This window comes from Passer montanus, unplaced genomic scaffold, assembly GCF_014805655.1.
Source record: "Passer montanus isolate IOZ18808 unplaced genomic scaffold, ASM1480565v1 scaffold83, whole genome shotgun sequence".
NCBI classification, from domain to species: Eukaryota; Metazoa; Chordata; class Aves; order Passeriformes; family Passeridae; genus Passer; species Passer montanus.
In genome coordinates, this window is record NW_024373590.1 from 1,013,170 (window position 1) to 1,033,733 (window position 20,564).

At 36.8% G+C, this 20,564-nt stretch overlaps 1 protein-coding gene across 1 annotated transcript in view; it reads right to left on the bottom strand.

The window, feature by feature from the left end:
• Positions 1–17,999, bottom strand: part of CEP120 (centrosomal protein 120) — a 39,125-nt gene extending 21,126 nt beyond the window's left edge. The window contains exons 1-12 of the mRNA XM_039733113.1: positions 17,779–17,999; positions 16,479–16,635; positions 15,448–15,562; positions 14,406–14,547; positions 12,150–12,298; positions 10,892–11,089; positions 8,655–8,882; positions 8,196–8,403; positions 7,040–7,150; positions 5,619–5,796; positions 3,177–3,326; positions 2,174–2,356 (exon numbers count right to left, since the gene is read on the bottom strand). Coding sequence (XP_039589047.1) covers positions 2,174–2,356; positions 3,177–3,326; positions 5,619–5,796; positions 7,040–7,150; positions 8,196–8,403; positions 8,655–8,882; positions 10,892–11,089; positions 12,150–12,298; positions 14,406–14,547; positions 15,448–15,562; positions 16,479–16,635; positions 17,779–17,830 — 1,871 coding nt within the window. The 5' untranslated portion in view covers positions 17,831–17,999. The remainder of the gene's footprint in view (positions 1–2,173; positions 2,357–3,176; positions 3,327–5,618; positions 5,797–7,039; positions 7,151–8,195; positions 8,404–8,654; positions 8,883–10,891; positions 11,090–12,149; positions 12,299–14,405; positions 14,548–15,447; positions 15,563–16,478; positions 16,636–17,778) is intronic.
• Between the last annotated feature and the right edge of the window lie 2,565 nt (positions 18,000–20,564).

A 20,564-nucleotide genomic window follows, 5' to 3' on the forward strand; every position in this document is an offset into this window, starting at 1 on the left:
GAGCTCTCTTATATATATTGTTAAGTTAGGGACTAGTTTCTGAATGTATTGCAAGCCTTCTCACTTAAGCAGATAACTTGTCATTGGAAACCTATTTAACTAACAAATTACTATAACCATCACATCCCTGCAATGAGGGAATAATCCAAAATTGTACCTCCAGTCCTAAACCTTTCGAATGATGTAACTGTTCATATACAGGCACTGCTTCTGACTTCAACTTAAGATACTCATTAAATTTTCTTAGCTTTCCTTGTTTAGACTTCAACAGTAACCTTTTAGTTATCCACAATATATTTAAGTTATTTTATAATTTGTGGTAAAACATCCTGGGATTATTAAAAAACACATTTCTGGAAGTTTCAGCATAGGGAACTGGCAACTTTCCATCACAAAGAGGTTACAATATCTACCTGCCCTTGTACAGTGAAACAATACCTACATAACAGATATTTTAATAAATTAATTTGAAAACAGTTGTGGCTTCCGCTTAAGAACAGTTTGTTTCCAACTGCCTTGTCTCTAATCACAGTCAAATTGTAGCAAACAAAGCCTGTCTTTTGCACGGGAAGGTACTAAGAGAAGGGACATAAAGAAGTCATCTAACTGGAAATTATCAAAAGTCTCACATGAAAGTACACTGAAGTGTAGACCCTGGTCAAAACAAAACCTCTCATTTCAGTGATAATCACCCAGTAAAGCAAGTTACACAATCACTTGTCATCTGGAAGCTGCAGAACATATCAAGCAACAAGATACTGAAGGACTTAACCACAGCTACAGGTTTCACAGAAATTCACTTTCAGCAGATAGAGATTAGATGACACTAAAATGCTTTTTACAAGGGTGCAGCCTTCTACACTATACTTCTATTTGCAAAGGAAAAAACCCCAATAAATGCTTGCACTTCACTTAAAATAAATTGCTGCATTAAATTCTTACAACCTTCCATCAGCTACTCAGTAAAAAAGAAAACAAGATTTGTATTAGTTGACCTAAAAAAAAAAGAAATCTGAGTAAATGATTCAACAAGTCTGTTGAACATATCAATATAAAAAGGAGGTTACACCAACAAGAGCAAGGACAAGAAGGGGCCAGCACAGCAAAACACAGACCTGATTATATTTTGAGAATGCCATCTAGTGGTTATGTTTTGTGCAAAACCACGTTTCACTTAACAAATGGTAAAAGTATGAACCTTAATGTAAAGTGACACCTTAAAGTAACTCTTCACAGAATCAGGCCATGCTGGCTTTCCCAGAGAAGTTTAAGCACAGCCAGAGGTTAATTTTTTAAGCTGGGGAGGTACCAGTCACTAACATTTCCTGTGAAATTTCCTGTGAGTTAAATATAAAATCCATTCTTTAAAACTGTTGCATTAGCGGTTTAAAACTGACCTCAGTCTTAATAGCAATTACGTTTATTTTTAAGGGCATAATCAAGTTCCATCACTACACAGAAAAGATGAGGATCTAGACACTGATTGTGAACATTAATCATCTTCAACAGGACACAAGACAGAAGTAACTACCAATCAAAAAAGAAAAAAACCACCCACCCACCCACATATATATTTATATATATATATATATAGATATATATATAATATATATATAAAACCCCATCACTGCTCTGTGTAAATGAACATTTGTCTTCAGACAGAGTATTAGCTAATACTGCTCCTTCTAATGTACACAAGCTGAAACCCCTGCTACTATCCTGAAACAGGAGACATCTCCATTTTCTTAGTGTATCTGTCCTAACTTTCACCGAAGTCAGTTGTATCTGAAAACATACTATGGACAAACAATGTTAAATACATTATGGAATAACAACCCTTTCTATAATTGAGTAACTTACTTAAGGAAGTGCCTCAGTAACATTGTTTGCTTCTTAATCTGTCTGTGAAGTTTAATTTACCCAGGATCATGATTATATAAAGGCTTATTACAATGACTTTGGTAGTAGTGTATACATTGCTCAAAATTAAGTGTCAACTTTGCTTTTCATCTCTTGGATGCCTGTTCCCCCCTTTGCATACTGCACTACTCTGCAGCCTGTTTACCTATTCAAAAAGCTATACAGGAAAAGCTGTCTGTTTTTCAGACAAACACTAAACAGGCAACTCTAGAAAGCTTGCTACAGAGCAAAGTATTTTTTAAATAAGTTTTACCCTTGTGCTGCTGTGAAACTGACTGTTTCATTACAAGTCTGACGCCAGCATTGTTCACCATTCCCACCCAAGAAGCGGGTTTTTTCTGAAGCCAAAACATTTGAAAGCTGAAGCCTTGCCACTCCTAGAAGTAAGTCTTTGGCTGTTTTATCCTTGTGCCACAATTCAACCAGCAGAGGCAATCTGAAACAAAGAAGTGATCTTCATGTCAGGCATCAAAATAGAAGAGGAAGGCATTCTTATTCAGAAGAACCCCATGTTCTTAAAGTAACTTCTCAAATCAGTGATGGTTACAAAAGTCAAAAAATGAGTTGGTTTTACTGCCTTTCACTTAGAAGAATGAGACTGACTGACTGTATCTTCTCAATCACTTGATTCAGATTATCATTCCTTTCTCCAGTTAGGGACTAACAATGTTACAGTGAGTAACTGACAGAACAATGCTAACACAGCTTGACCATCTCCATTTATAAATACTTAGAAAATTAATTGTAACCATTGTCACTCAAAATACAGGTCCTCCCACTACTACTTTCTAAATACTGCTATTTTGATTTTTTTTTTTTTTTACATCTTAATCATTTATTAAAAGCTGGTGGAACTACTAGAACTGTTTTACAGCCCTCAACACTGCAAACTGCTTTCCAGGTACCTGCTGTATTTTCAAAGATATCATATAGCCATTGCATATTAAAAAGAAAATAATTTCATATTTCAAGAAGTACTTTGTCAAAAAAAATGCTATCAAGCTGTACTTTTAAAATTTATGGCAATTTTACTTGTTTCTGTAAGCAACAATACTTGAATATGCAAGAGAGAAAAATCAAGAACTGTAGAATTCCTGACTTTAAATGATAATAGAGAAACTGGAAGAATAAGCTATTAAGAATTTATTGGCATTGGCCCTTGAATTATTTACTAAAATCTAGCACTAATAATCTTAATGTGCCTGCATTTACAACAAAATCTAGAAAAGATAAGATAAAAAATTGCAAATTACTACCTGAAGAATGTATCTTGAAGCTGATGAGGTATAGTTGCAAAGTCAAATGCACAATATGACTTTGGAAGGAAAACTTCCATGTTCTTTCTAACTTCTACAGGTGGACTTGTCATAATAGGTGCTGCACTGCCAAAAAATGGGTACGAGTACCTAATAAAAACAATAACAAAAATAATAATTCTAAAATAGGTAACTTTTTTGTACCTTCTGCAACAGGAAAACCAGTTTAGACATCATTTAGTAAAGCATGACTTGCTTCAAAGTTTGAGATATTTATACACTCAACAATAGAACTTAGCTCTTAAGTATTCATGTCATCATTTCCTTCAGGAACAATCCAGCTTCTTTATACTGGCTGTTGCTTTGACAAAATAATAACCTGTATGTTCACAACAAGATGAATTCATATTTTGCAAGAACTCTGCAATTATTATATAAAACTAAGCAGACAACGGAAGACAAATTTATACTCACGTGCGGATTGTTAGTTGAGAACATCTGTAATTGCATGTACAGTTCAGTTCAGACTAGATTGACATGCAATAACTGATAACTAGGTATACATAGACACAGTGTCAGAACCACTAGAAAATTTCATTAGCTTTTTCATTTCCACAGTTTAATTGACTGAAAGGCAAGCCAAATCATTTTACCAATATGACTCAAAATGTGGCCTGAAACGACTCTATTGGCAATTTCAGTGTATGATAAACTGTAACAAAGGGGAGGTCATGAACCTCTTAAACTTCATTTTATTCAAACTGATGATGACAGCTGTAAGCTAAGTTCCTAATAAAATAAAAGCTGCATCAAATGATGCTTCTATATATAAAAATTGCATTCTTCACCTTTTGTGAAGAGCTGTTGAAAGAGCTTGTTTAGACTGGAATAAAGTAATCCTTCCAGTTTACAGTCAATATGCAATTTTTTACCCTACAACTTCTCTTAATGTTTATGTATGTGGATGTTTCTCCTCTTCAGCTTCCTGCCATATTCATTACTGACTATAAAAATTCAAGTGCATAAAGCAAAAAAAAAACCAAAAAAACAAAAAAAAAAACCAAACCACCAAACAAAAAAAAAACCCTATGCATTGCTACTATTCTGAAACAAATTAACTACTGAAATGTTACATAAAAGATTTTATGTGGCAAAATTCCATCCATTGCTTTCTGCATACTATTTAGTAATGCAGCCAATACGGAAAGACATTAATGCTGCATGCAATGATGTTAAGTAACTGTATTTTAAAATATTCTAGCTCTACATGTCATCCACACCTTTTGACTTAGTTCAGACTGTTTAAACCCCAAGAATCACCACCACAACTAGATTCCTCAATGTACTTAAAACTGTATCAATCAAGGTCTGCCAGAAAAGAGGTAGAGCAAATGGAGAGGCAACTCCCCAGACAGAAATCCTCAATGCTTTCAGACTAAATCACTATTTGAAGATACATTTCATCACAAACATCAAAAACAACTCTGATGGAAATAAGACAAATTGTAAAAACTATTATTAATCACTCACTTAAAACACAACATCAATAATTACTATAACAAAAGTAGAATTTCTTTTTTAAACCGTCAAAGTCATCCCTGTATTTACAAGTCCCTTAGAAACACATTTAACTACACTGATTCTTCATTAGAACTAGAATGGCTTCCTTTGGATTCATACACAAACCAGTGAACTGTCTCTTACTAAAACACTGTAAGGAGTTCTTGGTGGAATGTGTAAAACTACAAAACAAAACAAAACCAAAACAAACAAAAAAACCAAAACCAAACAAACAAAAAAACCCCACAAAAAAACAAAAACAAAAAACCAAAAACCAAACAAACCAAAAAAACCCAACCACAGACAGGTCTCCAAAAGAAAAACCACACACAAAAAAAAAAACCCACTTAATTGATGAGCTGGAAATGGAGCCAGAAAGATTTACTACAGCAAAAGGCAAAGTTTTACACGCCATCTTTAATGGTCAGTTTAGTGATAAGCCAGATGAACATTCTAAAGTATTTTGCTACTGAAAATCAGCTACATTTTAAAAGGCATGAAGAAGCAGAGAGGCACCATGCAAAAAACCCCACAAAAAAACAAAAACAAAAAACCAAAAACCAAACAAACCAAAAAAAACCCAACAAAAACAAAACAAAACAAAAAAACAAAAACCACACACACAAAAAAAAACCAAACCCCACTTAATTGATGAGCTGGAAATGGAGCCAGAAAGATTTAATACAGCAAAAGGCAAAGTTTTACACGCCATCTTTAATGGTCAGTTTAGTGATAAGCCAGATGAACATTCTAAAGTATTTTGCTACTGAAAATCAGCTACATTTTAAAAGGCATGAAGAAGCAGAGAGGCACCATGCCACCTGTGATCACTCAGATTACAATGGCTTTGTATTTTCCAAGAATAACAAAAACAAATTGTACCTTAAAATGCAATTTATTGGAAAACCAACTTCCAGACCACGTATACTTCTTAAGTCTATTGAAAAGCAAAAATGGTGAGAGGCTGCCGGAATGACAATTTTCTGTGCTGACACAGGCTCAGAAGAACTGGACACACCCACAGGGTTAGGCTGAGATATTGCTACTGGACCACTATCAGCTGAAAACACAAAAGAGAATTAATGTACATTTTTCATAACTTGTTCTGCCCAAAATAGCAAAATATATCAAAGATCAGTGTCACATTTTAAATGCAAGTAGATAGGTTGCTTCCCTAAGAGATTCCTTGTAAAATAAATGAATACTGTGAAAAATAACCACTCCTTCTGTAAGTTACTGCTTCCAAAGAAAAAACACCAAAACCCAATATATTTTAAATCTTCTTACAGGACTGTAATATTTTTCCTTTCTTTATTAATCTTTGAAGGTTTACTCACCTATAAAAGTTTACAATAAGATCAAAGAAATTAAATTCTTCAGCAAGACCCTATAAGACTGCAGTTTATACTGATTTTTCATAGTCAACTTGATGGCATGCATAGGAAAAAATAGTTTTAGAAATTTAGGGGTTTTTAAAATTAACTAATTTCTTTAGGGGAATTACAAAGACAATCAGATTAACAGGTCAATTGTGCTCATATAAGGCAGCATCACTCTTGGCCCCAGCTGAGGTTTAGCCATTGAAGCTAAACATTGAAGCATTGAACCAAAACATGCAAAGCACATCTGCTTCTGTCACAGAACCCATGTACTGTGACACCCATGTTATAATTTAGAAGGCAGAAGCAACATTGAGTACCAGCCCAATTGCATCGAGGCTTCTCATATCCTTACAATGAGACTCAATCCTGCCTTCACAGACAAAAACATCAAACTACAAGTCCCACAGACAGGTCTCCAAAAGGAGTTCTTGAAAAATGTTCAAGACATTTGGTTTAAGTCTTTAAGGGTTCTTTGGGCTACCAAGCCCCTGCAAAAGAGGGAATGAAAGTATCAGATAAGAACTCAACAGCCTTTTGTAAGTGCTACTTGTTCTGATACTTCCTTCATAATTATTTAAACCATTTCCACTTCTGTAATTTTTAAAGAAATACAACACTACTAGCATTGACTTTATTCTTTCCTCCTTTTTTCAAGTGTTTTGCTTGCATTAATATTAATATTACAAAAACAAAAATTGCTGTAATACTTCAACATCAGCTAGTTAACACAATGTATGAATGAAACAATTTTAAGTGATTCAGGTAGAATGTCAGCAGATTGCTTGGTGCAAAGAATGGGCTGAATGGAATTTAAAGATCATACAGCCTTTAAGTACACACAGCTTACTGTTAAAATTTATTTAAGTTGGTACTACAGTCAAATTTCACTTAATGTACCAAATTCAATAAATTTTGCCTTACTGGGATTTTGCAGATCTGTCAGAGGTGACTTTGCTCTGCTCTGTGATTTCAAAGCTGGAAGCTCTTCAAAACACTGTTTGCTAACCTCTTGAGGACAGCTAGCCACCAGCCCTGGAAGACAAATGTGAAATGACATGTTTTACATCTTAGCAAAACACAATTATAAAATTACTATTACTATCAATATAAAAGCACAATCTTGGATTTCCTGACCAGAGATTCAAACCAACTGCTGGGTTCACAATACTTTCTTTTTACATTCCACATAAAGGACTTAAACCTTGCTTAGATAAAATCAGTTAGGATTAAAAAATTTGGCTGAACTAGCAGACAAATCCTGAGAGCCCATTCTAGAACACTGAATTTCCTCTACAGAACTGGGTGTCTTTAGGAAAAAGCTCAAAAGACCTGCAACACAAATATCATTAGAAAAACAATAATTCCACTTTATTCATAAACCATCACTTAAGAAGATTCATGTTCAGTAACATTTAGCAAAACAACATTTTTTGAGATTTATTTGGTTATTATGGTATTTCTTCTCTCTGCTCTTCTTCCACTTTTCCACTTCACAGTTCTGAAATCAGAAACAAGTCTTCCTAGGGCTTGGGCTACCAAGTCCAAACAAAAGGATCATGTGAAAACAAACAATACAACCAAATTGCTTGGTTTTGTTCAGGAACCTGTACTATATGAACATTTGTCTTCACAAATTATAATCCACATAGAAAATTCCTTAGAAAACTCAAAAATCCCACATTACCCGGCTTTTCTACTGAATAAATTAACATTAGACCATTTCATCTCAATTAAGCAAGTCAGTTTCTTCATAGGCATTGCACTAAACCTTCTCATTCACAACTCCAGGAAATTCCAAAAACTTTTGTTATGATTTTTCAAGCTTATGACCATCCACATGACTTGTAATCTACGCACCGCCAAATCTCTAATCTGGCTCTTGCAAGTATACTTAACAATGATCATGATCAAATCACAACATTTATCCCCCTTCTGTTACTTGTTTTATGCAAATGATTCTGCCTTGTCTGAAATTTTCACCAGAAATGAGTACTACTTCATGAATATACAAGAAAGGAATAGTACATGACCCAAGACCACACTTAGCAACTGGGCAAAAAAATTATATACCACATACCCCTTTTCCTTGGTTTTGTGCCTTTTTCAAACTTAAGACTTTCCACTTCACTCTCTGTTGCTACATCTTCTTTTGAAGAACACTGGTCAGCTTGAGATGGGACATTTTGGGATCTCTGCTGCTGGCTCTCTGTTTTTCCACTAAGAGGTGAAAGAACTTTCTCCTGTAGCTGTTTGGGTTCAGTTGTAGCATTTAAGGGAATCAAAGGCTGAATGAAATAATAGTTTTCTTATTGACCATAGCTCACATTGAAAAACTCTGTCTATGACATTTCATAGTATGAGATAATTATTCAGACATAGAAAAATACCAATGAAAGGATTATTCATATAAAGCAATTAATTCCTTCCAGTTTTTTGTTTTGTTTTTTTATGCAAAAACCAGTCAAATATGTTTAAGAAACACCAATAATTTAACATTAAATTGTGTGTAAACCAACAATGAACAGGTAAAACACACCTGGGTAGTTAAGCTCTCCCTTTGAAGAATCACAGATACCCCAACAGTAGGAGCCAGATCCACAGGCAGTTGTGGCAGTTTCTGTTTAGCTCTATTTGGTGGAATAAGAACAAATGGTCCTTCTATTGCCACTGGGTGTTGATCAATCTCCACATTTCCTCTTTTCAGCAGTCCAGACAGGGGAACTTCAGTGCTTCCAAGAGAGTGGTCCCCACAGCAAAGATGGATCTGCACACACAGAAAGGTGCTAGAAAGTAACTGGTATGTATGATTTGCACTGGAACCATCTGTGCACCCTCCACTAAAGGTAGCATAAATACAACAAGTTATCATCCCCAACCTAGTCCCTGCATGCTGAGAATAAGAACAGCTATGAAATGTCAGCTTTGAGCAGGTGGGATTTGCTCACTGATGGGGCAGCAGCAAATCACTTCACTGCCTTTGTGAGGACCTGTCATATCATTCATTCTGTAGGATAAATTCAGTATTCTGTGGCTTCCAAACACTGCACAGATGCTTGTCCTTCAGGCACAGGCATATAAAATGCATAACTGCAAGGTAATTAAAAAGATTACTTGAAGGCTTTGGGCATATATTTAGACACCACTTAACTGGCAAGGATTTTTGGAATTAAGTAACTGTGGTTTTAATTCCCAGTAAATATAATCATTTGAAAATTTGATTCAACTGTTTTTTCCTTACACAGTTTAACATTTATACATACGAGTGAAAGATGGATCTTAAAACCAGTACACACTAAAGTAATCTATTTTCCTCAAAGTTACTCTGAAACTCAAATACTAGCTTGCTTTTTCCCAAATAAGAGTCACGTCAGTTTTGATTTGGCAGATCAGAACACTGTATTCCCATCCTTAATATTTATTGCACTTAAAGAAAACTGTTGTGCTTAAGGCGTGACCTGCAGTATACATATTTAGGTACACATATATATGTACATACATATAAATACAGTCATACAACACATATATATACACACACTCTAGTCTGGCAACTAGCACCTTTTACAACCAAAGTCTTCATTTTTGGAGCTATATATTAAAATTAAGAATCAGAACACAGTGCTCTGATCCTATATCTTAAGATTTAAGATGATGAGTGAGAACTCAAAGGAAGAAAACTGTAAATCAAAATGTGGATCTGACCGCAAAGAACTTTTGTTCAAAAAATTGTTCTTTACACATGATGCAAAACATGCATAATTCCACACATATGTATCATATATGTTATAAATTGCAAACACACCAGTGCACATGTTGCTCCAAAAATATTGAAACTTGAGGCAAACAAATTTAAAAAATTGGAACAATACAAGATTTAAATAAAAGCATCCTTAAACCACCCTGCATAAAAACCCTAGAATAGTCAGTATAAACTTAAAGAAAAATAACTTGAAAAGGGTCCAGATCCACAAATTACTTTGTATAACTACTACTGTCTTATTTACTATCAGAAATCCTACACCACCCTCATACAACAAAGCAGACTCTTGTTTTGTAATTTTGTAATTAGTTTGAGCCACGCACAGATTGCCATAAATACTCTAAGTACTACCTGATATTTATTCCACTTAGCTTGGAAAAGGCCCTTAAGTCTGCTGAGTCCAGCTGTTAACCTAACACTGCCAACTCACCACTAAACCATCTCCGCCATTTACTGGCAAAGCTAAATAAGATAAGAAATATCCCATAACAGCTCAGAAATGTCTGTAGTGTTTTCAGAAACAGCATTTGGCTGCAGTGCAGGGAAAAAAAACAACTCGCATATCATTCACAAAGAGTGCTGAGGACAGTCTTTTTTATAACTTCGGCTAGAGTGACCTGAGCAGCTGGTATGGGATTACCATAAGTAACACAAAGCAGGACTCTGGGTTGTAGATGGTCTGACTGCAGTGCAGGCCCCAAAGCTCAGAGCTCCTCAGAGAGCCACATTACTTCTTTGGGAAGATCATATTTCAGCGACAGCTTTTATTATGACATGTAAACCCGCTTGCTGTAATAGCAACTAATTAAAAAGACACCACTCCACCTGAGCTAGGAAACTTGCTGCTATGGTTTCCATCATATCAGCAAGACAATCAACTTCTATTTGAGCCAAAATATTCTAATAGTATCTTAGTTTTGAAAACAGAAATGCTTCACAGATACAGCCTGAGACATACTCCATTTCTTTAAATTTAAGTATTTATTTTCATTCACATCTGAAATTAAACAGCTTACCTGCAATTTTGACTGTGCACAAAGATAAACTTGAAGAACATCTACTGTACTACGTATTCGAACTGAAGCTCTTTCTGGCTCAAAGTTTGGATTAATTAAATCAGTGAAAGGTTCATTTGTGACATCATTTCCCAGTAATGAGTAGTAGAAAAAAAACTCAGGTTGTCGATCAGGGAGCTTCATAGTACTAGGAACTAACTGAAAGAGATGCAGAAGAGAATTACGTATCTCTCCTTGATGCAGAGTTATAGTAATTCTGAAGCACTACTTTGGAAATTAGAGCCTCAAGTGACCAGCTGACCTAAACCATAGCTTGCACTGTACACATAACTTATTATATTAATATTCAAATTTTAAAAGTTTTACTTTTTTTAAGTAAAAAAGAACAAGACTTGTCAACATCAAGGGCTGTAACTGACCTGTATTTACTAACATCAAATACTGCACAAATACTCAGAAATAAACTATGCCTTCATAAAATATTTCCAATTATTAAATAATGCAGATTAGATACTGTTATATAATTTATGTGATTAAATAATAGACTGAAACAGGCGAACAGCTACTTCATCCTGTAGGCAACTGCAAGTTCAATGCCTAAAGAGGCACAGCCACAAGCATGATCACAGTAAATTTTGCTTCTCAAGGTCCTACAATTCTGACATGGAAAATTATTTTCCCTGAAAAAAAGAAACGTGACAAGTCTGAAAAGAGTTTATCACACACCATGAGTTCTAGACCAATTAAAACAGTGCTGTCAGTACAGCATAAACATAGCAGCTAAGGTCTAAAGCTGAAACAACCATTAGCATGTCACTTCATCCAAGCTAGTAAGTCCTTCCCTCAGGCAACATACAAGCTCTGTTTATATACTTGAAAAGCATTTCACCTTGTTTAAACTCCAGTGCATGGGCACCACACTGAAGACTGGTACTATCCATACACAAACTTCTTATGCTATATTGCAGTAGAGAAATATGCATTTCATAAGAATGCATCATTTGAAGTAAATACAGCTTTAGTACTTCAAAATAATTATATTTCATCTGCAGTCTGAAATGTTAAAGACTTCATAAAGTTTTAAAATTAATACAAATTCACTTTGGGACAAGGTTATTTCTTGAAATAAACTCAAGAAACCATAAAAAAAAAACTAATTAGAAATGAGGAATGGGAGGGTGAAAATACTAACATATTTTTTAACTAACATAAAGTGGCATAACACTTCTTAAAAACTACACATAGCAAAGAAACAGACCTGTTCCAACTGTGTGGCAAAGGCAATGGTTACAGACAAGACAAAGTGATCTCTGCAATACTCTGCTGGTCCAATTTGATGATAGCCCTCTTCTTCATTCAAGACTGGCACAATACTTTTAGGGTCCAGTCCACGAAAAAGGGTTAGTACTAAGAGAGAAGAAATAAACATAAGTAACTACTGGTCTTTGTAATTGCTGCAGCAATCTGGTATATAATTGCAATTTTATTTTTAAGCATTACACATGGAAATTACATGTGGAAAGAAAAATTACAAATAAAGATCTTGATGCCTGTTAGCAAAGTTTTGCAAAACACAAAGTCTCCAGCTACACTTTGAAACGGCTACAAAAAAATCTGAAATTAACTTTTATTCACAACTGTTAAACTGAACACCATGCTAAACAGAATTCTACTTCCTATTTTTATTTTGTGTTACAATGAGAAACATTACATTGACTGGAAGTTTATTTCAGTAGGCTAGAGTATACCATGCTATTTCTTTACTTAGCTCATTAAAGAAAACGCAGGACAGTAACTGCATATTGCAGTCTATTGGAACAAGTATGCTGTGCCACTCCACAGATCTTTAGAATGCTGCATTTAAAGATTTTTCATCTCAAGTCTTCAATGTATAAAATTCTGTATTCTGATTTGCTAGCTTTTGTTCTATAATGCCAGTAATTCAACATATTCAACCCTCAGGTTACACCAAATAGAAATAATGACATAACATTTTGTGAACAAAAAAGCTCTGTTTCAAATACTGGAAGCCTTATACAACTTAAGTCAGTAAAGAAAAAAGAGTGTATGAATACTAAATGGAAAAGTATCAGACCAGACTAGAACTGGGTAATACAGCTTTGTCATACCCAATGCTTGGAACATTAGCTTAACAACTGTGAAAACCTAGAAGTTTGCTTTTCCACATCACATAAATATGATATTGACTAATTTTGACATGATGAAAAAAAGGAAAAAGCTGGCAAACTCGTTTGCAGCGATTATTCCACAGAAAACATGAAATGGGAAACAGCACTGAGTGATGGGCAGAAAGGTCTTTTTAATTTTTTGCCAGTGTCATGAGGGATAGGAGAACTTACAGACACAAAGACCACATGGGAAGTGCAGGCAAAGGAAGCATTTAGAGTAGTTCTTTGCCTCCTTTACAGACATTACAATATGGGAAGTTCTCTATATCCTGCTGTAAACCTGAAAGAATGGAGTAAGCTATCTATTACTGAAACTTAAATCCGATCTTAACCAACCTTGAAATGCAGTCAAGTCAGTGAACTCTGGGCCAGAAGCTTATAAAATATTTACTGCCACTGACACTCTACTTCTACAAAATTACAGCCACAGATCATCAGCAGATAGATGATGGATTCAGAATTAGGAAAAATGTACCTTCATGGCAAGAACACAAAGTATTGTAAGGTATGCGGAAGAAAAGCCACTGGTGGTACCAAAAGGCTAATTTCTCAAAAGTTAAGTAGATATGCATTTGGGTGACAGATCAGGGCAAGATGGAAATATGTTTTTGTTTTGGGACTCATTAAATCAAGTTTCTAAGACCTTGGTTTTGTTGTTTTTTTTTAACAGCTACTAACTTGCATTAAAAAAACCCCCAAAACACAGATGAAAAAGTGACTTAAAGGCACAGCACAGAAAGGCCCCTACTAGTGTTAACATTTGAAGTCCAATAGATTTTTGACATTTCTCTGATTTCCTTCAAGAAAAATAAACAAGAGAATCCAGAATTGAAGAATGAGTCCCAACAGTAAGCAGATATTACTACAAAAAATCTTACTAGTACATAATTTAAGTACCTAAAGATTAGAAGAGGAACCCACCAAAAAAAAAATCAAGCGTACCCAGCAAATGAGACATTTTGCTACTTTACAGTTCCAGGCCCAAACTACTGAAACTTTACCTTCTATAAAGAAGCTCCTTTCCTATTTCTTTCATAACTTTCCAAAGCCCATAAATAGAAGTTAAATACCCAAGGGAGTTAACTATAAGACCCTGTTTCTCATTTTAAATACCAGCTGGTTTGCAAAAGTCACATAATTATCACAGTAAAGAATCCTTGAAAAAGTTGCTCCAAAGGTACATTAATTAGTTGCAAAGGATTTGCACTGGAACTGCTGTGAAATTAAAATTCTATTGAGACTTAAAACAACACATTTGCAACAAGTGATATGTCATCTGCACAGGAAGATTTTTAATTCAAAGTGAGCAATGTCATGTTACTTACCCTTTCCTTCTCTAGGAGGTGCCTCCTTTGCTTTAAAGTCATCAACTAGGGCTTTTGAATCCGTCTCCAATGCAACACCAATTTGTATTTCAGGTTTAAACTTAGGGTACTTGTTACTAAGCAAAGGATACCATTTAGGTGCCTACAGAGTAAAAAACAAAAGTAAGACTCAAAAGTGTTTAAATGCAACAGAAAAAAAAATGTAACAGTATAAAACTATTACAGAAAACTCAGTCTTAATCTAGCACTTCTACTTTATCATCTACAGAAATACACTTTGGCTTTTATTTCTAGAAATTTGGTCTATTAGTATACTGTTGTACTAAAATATTCTATAGAATGGTTGCTGGATGACAACCTAAACATATTGTTTTTTTCCCACTGACTTGTACAGTGCAAAGATTAGATAAATATACCATAAATCTTTATTTAGAAAACCTTCAAGTCCTCAACTGCACAGTAACACAGAAGCATTGGAAATACACTGGAAGAATGATGCCAAAATACGACACCAGGCTCCTCATATGACCCATATCAAAGTTACGTTCTGATCAAGCTTGATACAAGGGAGTTGGCGAATTAAATTTATATGTACAATTATATTGTGCTTGCTCTGTGCTGCATTAAAGTGTTAGAAACAATCACCTAACACATCATCTTCCATGGAGGCTCACTATAAAAAAAAAACTTAAGACATGATTTGATGATGGAGACTCAATCCAATTGCTCCATATCTATTCCTTAGATATAATTTTCCAGTTGATTAAATAATGAGATTGTGTAGATTAACTGGTTGCTAGTGATCCTATAATTCAATCCAGAAGCAAGCAAGATTAGTGCCAACTGTATTTTTCCATTTGCACATGTTCTCTGATTCAAGATGTCTCTCCTCTTAAGAAAAACAACAAAATCCCCCATATATGATCAGTCATACTCCAAAATGAGACTCAGAAGTTTAGCCTATGCTTTAATTCAAATTATATTATATGTAACAGCATGGTTGTCAAAACAGTTTTTTAAATCTTTATAGCCCATAACGTACCTGTTTCTTTTCTGGTGCAGCCCTCAGATCCAGTACAATATAGCCTATATTCTCTTTAGCAGAAGATACAGGATCCAGTGCAAAACACTGGAGTTTAATAGGTGTACGCTGCAGTCTGAAAAAGTAACTCAGTTGAAATATTAAATATAAAATGTATCTCTGCAATTAGTTCTCAAAGAAGTTTGTAAGTTTCCAGCAAGCCAATGATACAAACCATTATATAACTAGTTTCATTAGGTCAGAAACGGAACTTATATTGAACACCAAGTCATCACTAAGTGAGAGAATGAACAAATGGCTAAATTTTTTAAGAAGAGTGCACTGGAGCCTCAGTCTCAAGTGCTATTAAAAAGACATTAGCAACAAATAAATACTTCACTCACATAAAAGAAAAAAAGTACAGAGCCTCACACAAAATTTCAATTTCACTTGGAGAGGCATCTTAAAAACAGGACTTGTGGACAAGATTTTTGGGTAAAGCACCTGACTACTGCAAGGCACAGACAGGCATCTAGCACATGGCAAATGTAGGCATCTTTTCCTGTTGAATAAATATGATACAGCATTTTTAACTTCTTTGATCATAACATTACAACCTGTAAGTTGTAAGACTTGTGAAACGAAATAACAGTTATGGAAACATTCAATTTCTCAGCTTATCTCTCTGAAATTTTCAGAAACTATTTACACAGGCTTTTCAGACTTGAAATTAAGTTAATTTTGTGCCACAGTATACATAAGGAAGCTTGACTGCAATGCTTGAATTACAGAACTATTAGTTTGCTCTAAGAGCCCGCAGGGTGTTTTTTAGTAGTGTGAAAATACACCCTTTAGAATTTTTAAACATCACTTATTTTGCCACACATTACCTTTTTTGTACATTAGTACACCTTTCCACAACATTTTTGTAGCTAAAAGAAAGTTTCTAAAAAACAATTCAGATGACACTATACTAAAAATTGTATTTCATTAACTGCAAAGAGAGAAAGTTAAATTTTATCTGCAAATTAGACTTCACTTTTTAACATTACCTGTGCTGATGGAGCGCTTTCCTATCAAGTTCCCAGGCCAATTCTGTAGCAAATTCTGGCTGATCAGTATGCTCCACAGGGTCAGTAGCCAACTGTTCACCATCTAACTTGGCTTCAACTATAAGCATGTGCTTGGGCCGTTTTGGGAAACAGCGCCCTGTAAAAGAATGGCATTGCATGTGCCATCACTAAAATTGGCGCAAGAGCTCAGACTGAAATTAATTTCTCATGTCACCTTCCCTGCTCTGATCTTTAAAGAAAAAGTGTTTGCACTATGCAGAAATACAGAAGACATAATATAAAACAGACTACTTGTGAAGAAATAGGAAATTAAGTAAAAAAGCAAAGTAGCAAGCAATTAGAATTATTTGAGAAATCTATGACTGGCAACAAGTAAGAAAGCAGGCGTGAGAAAGAGAGTGAATGTTTTACTTCAAGTGAAAATGTTATGACTGTCCGACATCAAAATAGAAAAACATGATCTTATAAAAGTAATGAATGGTGTTTCTCCTGCCACTTGCTGAAAAAAAAAAAAGTCATTACCAGATTAGGGGAGCGCTTAAAACTGTACAGGGATTAGTCCTGGGCTCAGGATCATCCAATATTCTGATATGAAATGACAAAAAGAAGCAGAAGTTTACTTATATCACAGTGTGGGGAGACGATACTACAAGTATATCAAACGACAGGATCTTATTTGTAAGATCCTCTGGCAAACTACATAAATGGACAGAGAGATAACAGGATTTACTTGACAAAGAGAAAGCATTCAGGCTCAACAACCCAAACCCCCACCAATCTGCAAAACAGCCCAAAAGAGTTAAAGACATCCTAACAAATCACTCACTCACACACAAATTAGCCTACAGAAACTAAAACCTGCAGAAATGCAAGATGACCAACGAAACATACATTTGAGTCAAAATTACCAAAAAAAGCTTAAGGCTGATTTCTAGGAAGGGATAGAAATACCAGAATTTTCTATTAAAAAAAAACCAAAAACCAAACCAAACCAACAAAACCCAAAACCTCAGGGAACGACCAGTACTTTTCTCATCCACTTAATACATTGCGTAAATACCTCCAAAACCTAACAGAGGGCAGGCAACCCTGGCCTTAAGATAAGTACGTCCAAAGCTTTATTAATAACATCGGTTTACTCAACGCTGCTCGGCTGACCCCGTTCGTGCCACCAGAGAAAACACCTCGGAGGCAGGACCAGCCCTCATCTTCCTCTCGGGACACAGGGGACGCGCAGCAGCCGGGAGGCCGTGACCCTCCCGCCGCCCCTCACACTTACCCTCCAGCACGGAGACGACGATCAGCAGCCGATCGGCGGCTCTGGAGACCATCTCCCCGCTCCGCCCGGGCGCTGCCGGGGCCGGGAAGCGCGGCCACTCCCGAGGCGGAGCGGAGAGAACCGGGAGCGCCCAGAACCGCTCCGCCCGCCTTGCCGCCACCCGCCGCCCTTTTGCCGCCGCGGAGCCTTCAAACACCAACCGCCGCCGCTTCCGCCCGGCAACGCCGGCCCCGCCGCTTCCGCCGCCGGCTCCGCCCCGCACCGCCGCTCCCGGGCCCCGGCACCGCCCCGACACCGCCCCGCAGCGCCACTCACGGGCCCAGCACTGCTCCGACACCGCCGCTCCCGGGCCCCGGCACCACCCCGGCACCGCCCCGACACCGCCCCGCAGCGCCACTCACGGGCCCAGCACTGCTCCGACACCGCCGCTCCCGGGCACGGCACCGCCCCAGGGCCTCAGGGTGAGCGGCAGTGCCGTGGCGCGGAGTGTCAGACGGGGGCGTGGAGCCCTAGTCGAAAACCTCACAAATAAAAGTATAAGAAGGCTTTTCACAGGCACTCTGCGTTGCCAGGGCAGGGATGCCAGCTACTTCAAAGACATGCCTTCTATTAAAGCGGGGAAGTTTCGTTACTTTGTTTTTCGTCCCGCCACTGTGATAAGCGTCAGAGCAGGAGAAATTTGAATCCAGTCGTAGTGAAACGCATCTTTGTCCTCCTTAGGTAATTTTTTAGAGTATTGTCTTCCATACAAAGTGATAATCAGATAAGCAGCAATATCACAAAACAGTGTGTCCCTGCACTTGGCGTACCAAGTTAACCACGTGTGTCATGACTGTGAGGCAAAATACCCTATTTTTAGGTTTACAGTATTTTTTTAGTAGATGGCTTATCAAAATCTTTGTGTAGACATAAAATCCTTGAGTTTTAGTAACACATGTACTCTGTAAAGTTGCTGAGTCACAATTTGTGAATACCAGGAGAGGGAAAACCTGTTTTCCTTCTGCAAGGATTTTATTCTGGTTCTGAAACAATTCTCAAAAAGACACTTTTAATGTCTGAGTTGAATCTGCCCAAGTTCAATTCTGGCTGCTCCTTTTTGTTGGGTCATCTTCAGGTGTATAACACTGCACATGACACAGCACCTCTCTATCCCTACAAACTGAGTCCTTAAATTTCTATCACTGTCACCTTCTGCAAGCCAGGTTGTAGGTACATTTTACAGATACTTTTTACACAAAACCTGGAGGCAGACCTCTGAAAAGTGATTTTGGCTGATCCCAGACAATAACAAAAATACACAGTTTATCTGTACAGCTTTTTTATTTGAAAATTGATGCCTCTTGGTGTGATTCATTAAAATAATATTCCTGTGAACCACTGTTGAACAATCACTTCTTCTTGCAATTTTACATGGATTTGCTTTTTGCCTATTTAGCAAGTTGGACTGGTTCAGCAGAGGGTCAGAAAAATATCAGAGCCAGCACAAAAGACTGAGAGCTTGTGACCAACAATGCTGGTTTATGGGTATTTATGTCTGCACTTGGCAAAGCATCTCTCCTTTTGGTAACAGCAAGCCTTTAAATCAGGTCACCTAACTCATGGAACTTTATTCTTGGACATTCTCTCCTGGCTCTAACTTGACTTTTTATTTTCATGTTGCAGGTATTAACTGTGCCAAAAGCCTCATCACTATAAGCTTTTCAGTAAAGGCTTTTTTTAAAATTTATTTTATTTTTTTAAATAAAATAAAAGGAGGAGATAGAAGGAGAGAAAAAAGACATAAAAAAGACAATGGGACCATCTTGGTACTATCATCTACATTTACTTTGCAGTACACCAAGTCTTTGTCTATTCATCCAAGAGCCACGAAAGTCTGTTTTCTTATTATGCTATCATAGTCTTGCTAAGTTGTATCTCACCTTGTGCATTTGCCTGCTGAGGTGTCAGATGCAGGATGTGCCCTATGTGAGAGCCCTGGCAGTGAGCACACCTGTGGGACGTGTGCCCAGGCAGAGGAACACCTCTGCTGGGTGACAGAACTGTAGGAGGAGGTGAGGACATTAAGCAGCATCAGAGAGTCTGCGTGAGAGACAGACTACTTGAAGAGACTCCTACCTTCCCAGGGGCCAATCTGTCAGGCAGACAGGGTGCATGATACAGGGAATTCCCTATCCTATCTTTAATCTGCAGAACATAATGATTTAAGAGATAGGGGAGGAATGGTGACAATTTCCTGCCTTGCACAGTGGAGCGTCCCTTCCGTTACTACCCCACCCTCCCAGGTGCCCTGGAATATAACAGGTACAAGGCTCTGCAAGTGCAGCTGAACAGCAACAAGAAGGATTTTTCATCTAGGTCAGAGATGTCACTAAGGTTAAGTCAGCTTAAGTCATTCCCGGTGTCAAGACTGCTTCCATACAGGAAAAGAAGAAAAGACATGTTACTGTCATAGGAGACTTTCTTCTGCGAGAAACAAAAAACCCAATATATACACTGGATCCACTTAAAGTCTGCTGCCCCTCAAAGCCTGTGTTAAAGACATTATGAGGAAATTTTCTACTCTGGTACAGCCCTCAGATTATTAACTATTAATACTTTTTCAAGCAGGCAGTGATGAAATTGCAATACGAAGTCTAAGGGCAATCAAAAAGGGAATTCAGCATCCTGAGACTAACTGGTTAAGGGATCAGGAGCACATGTAAAATTCTTCTCTATTGTTCCAGTTGCAGGGAATGATGAAGGAAGAAACGGGAAGCAGATCAAAAGAATAACAGATCAGTATCTGA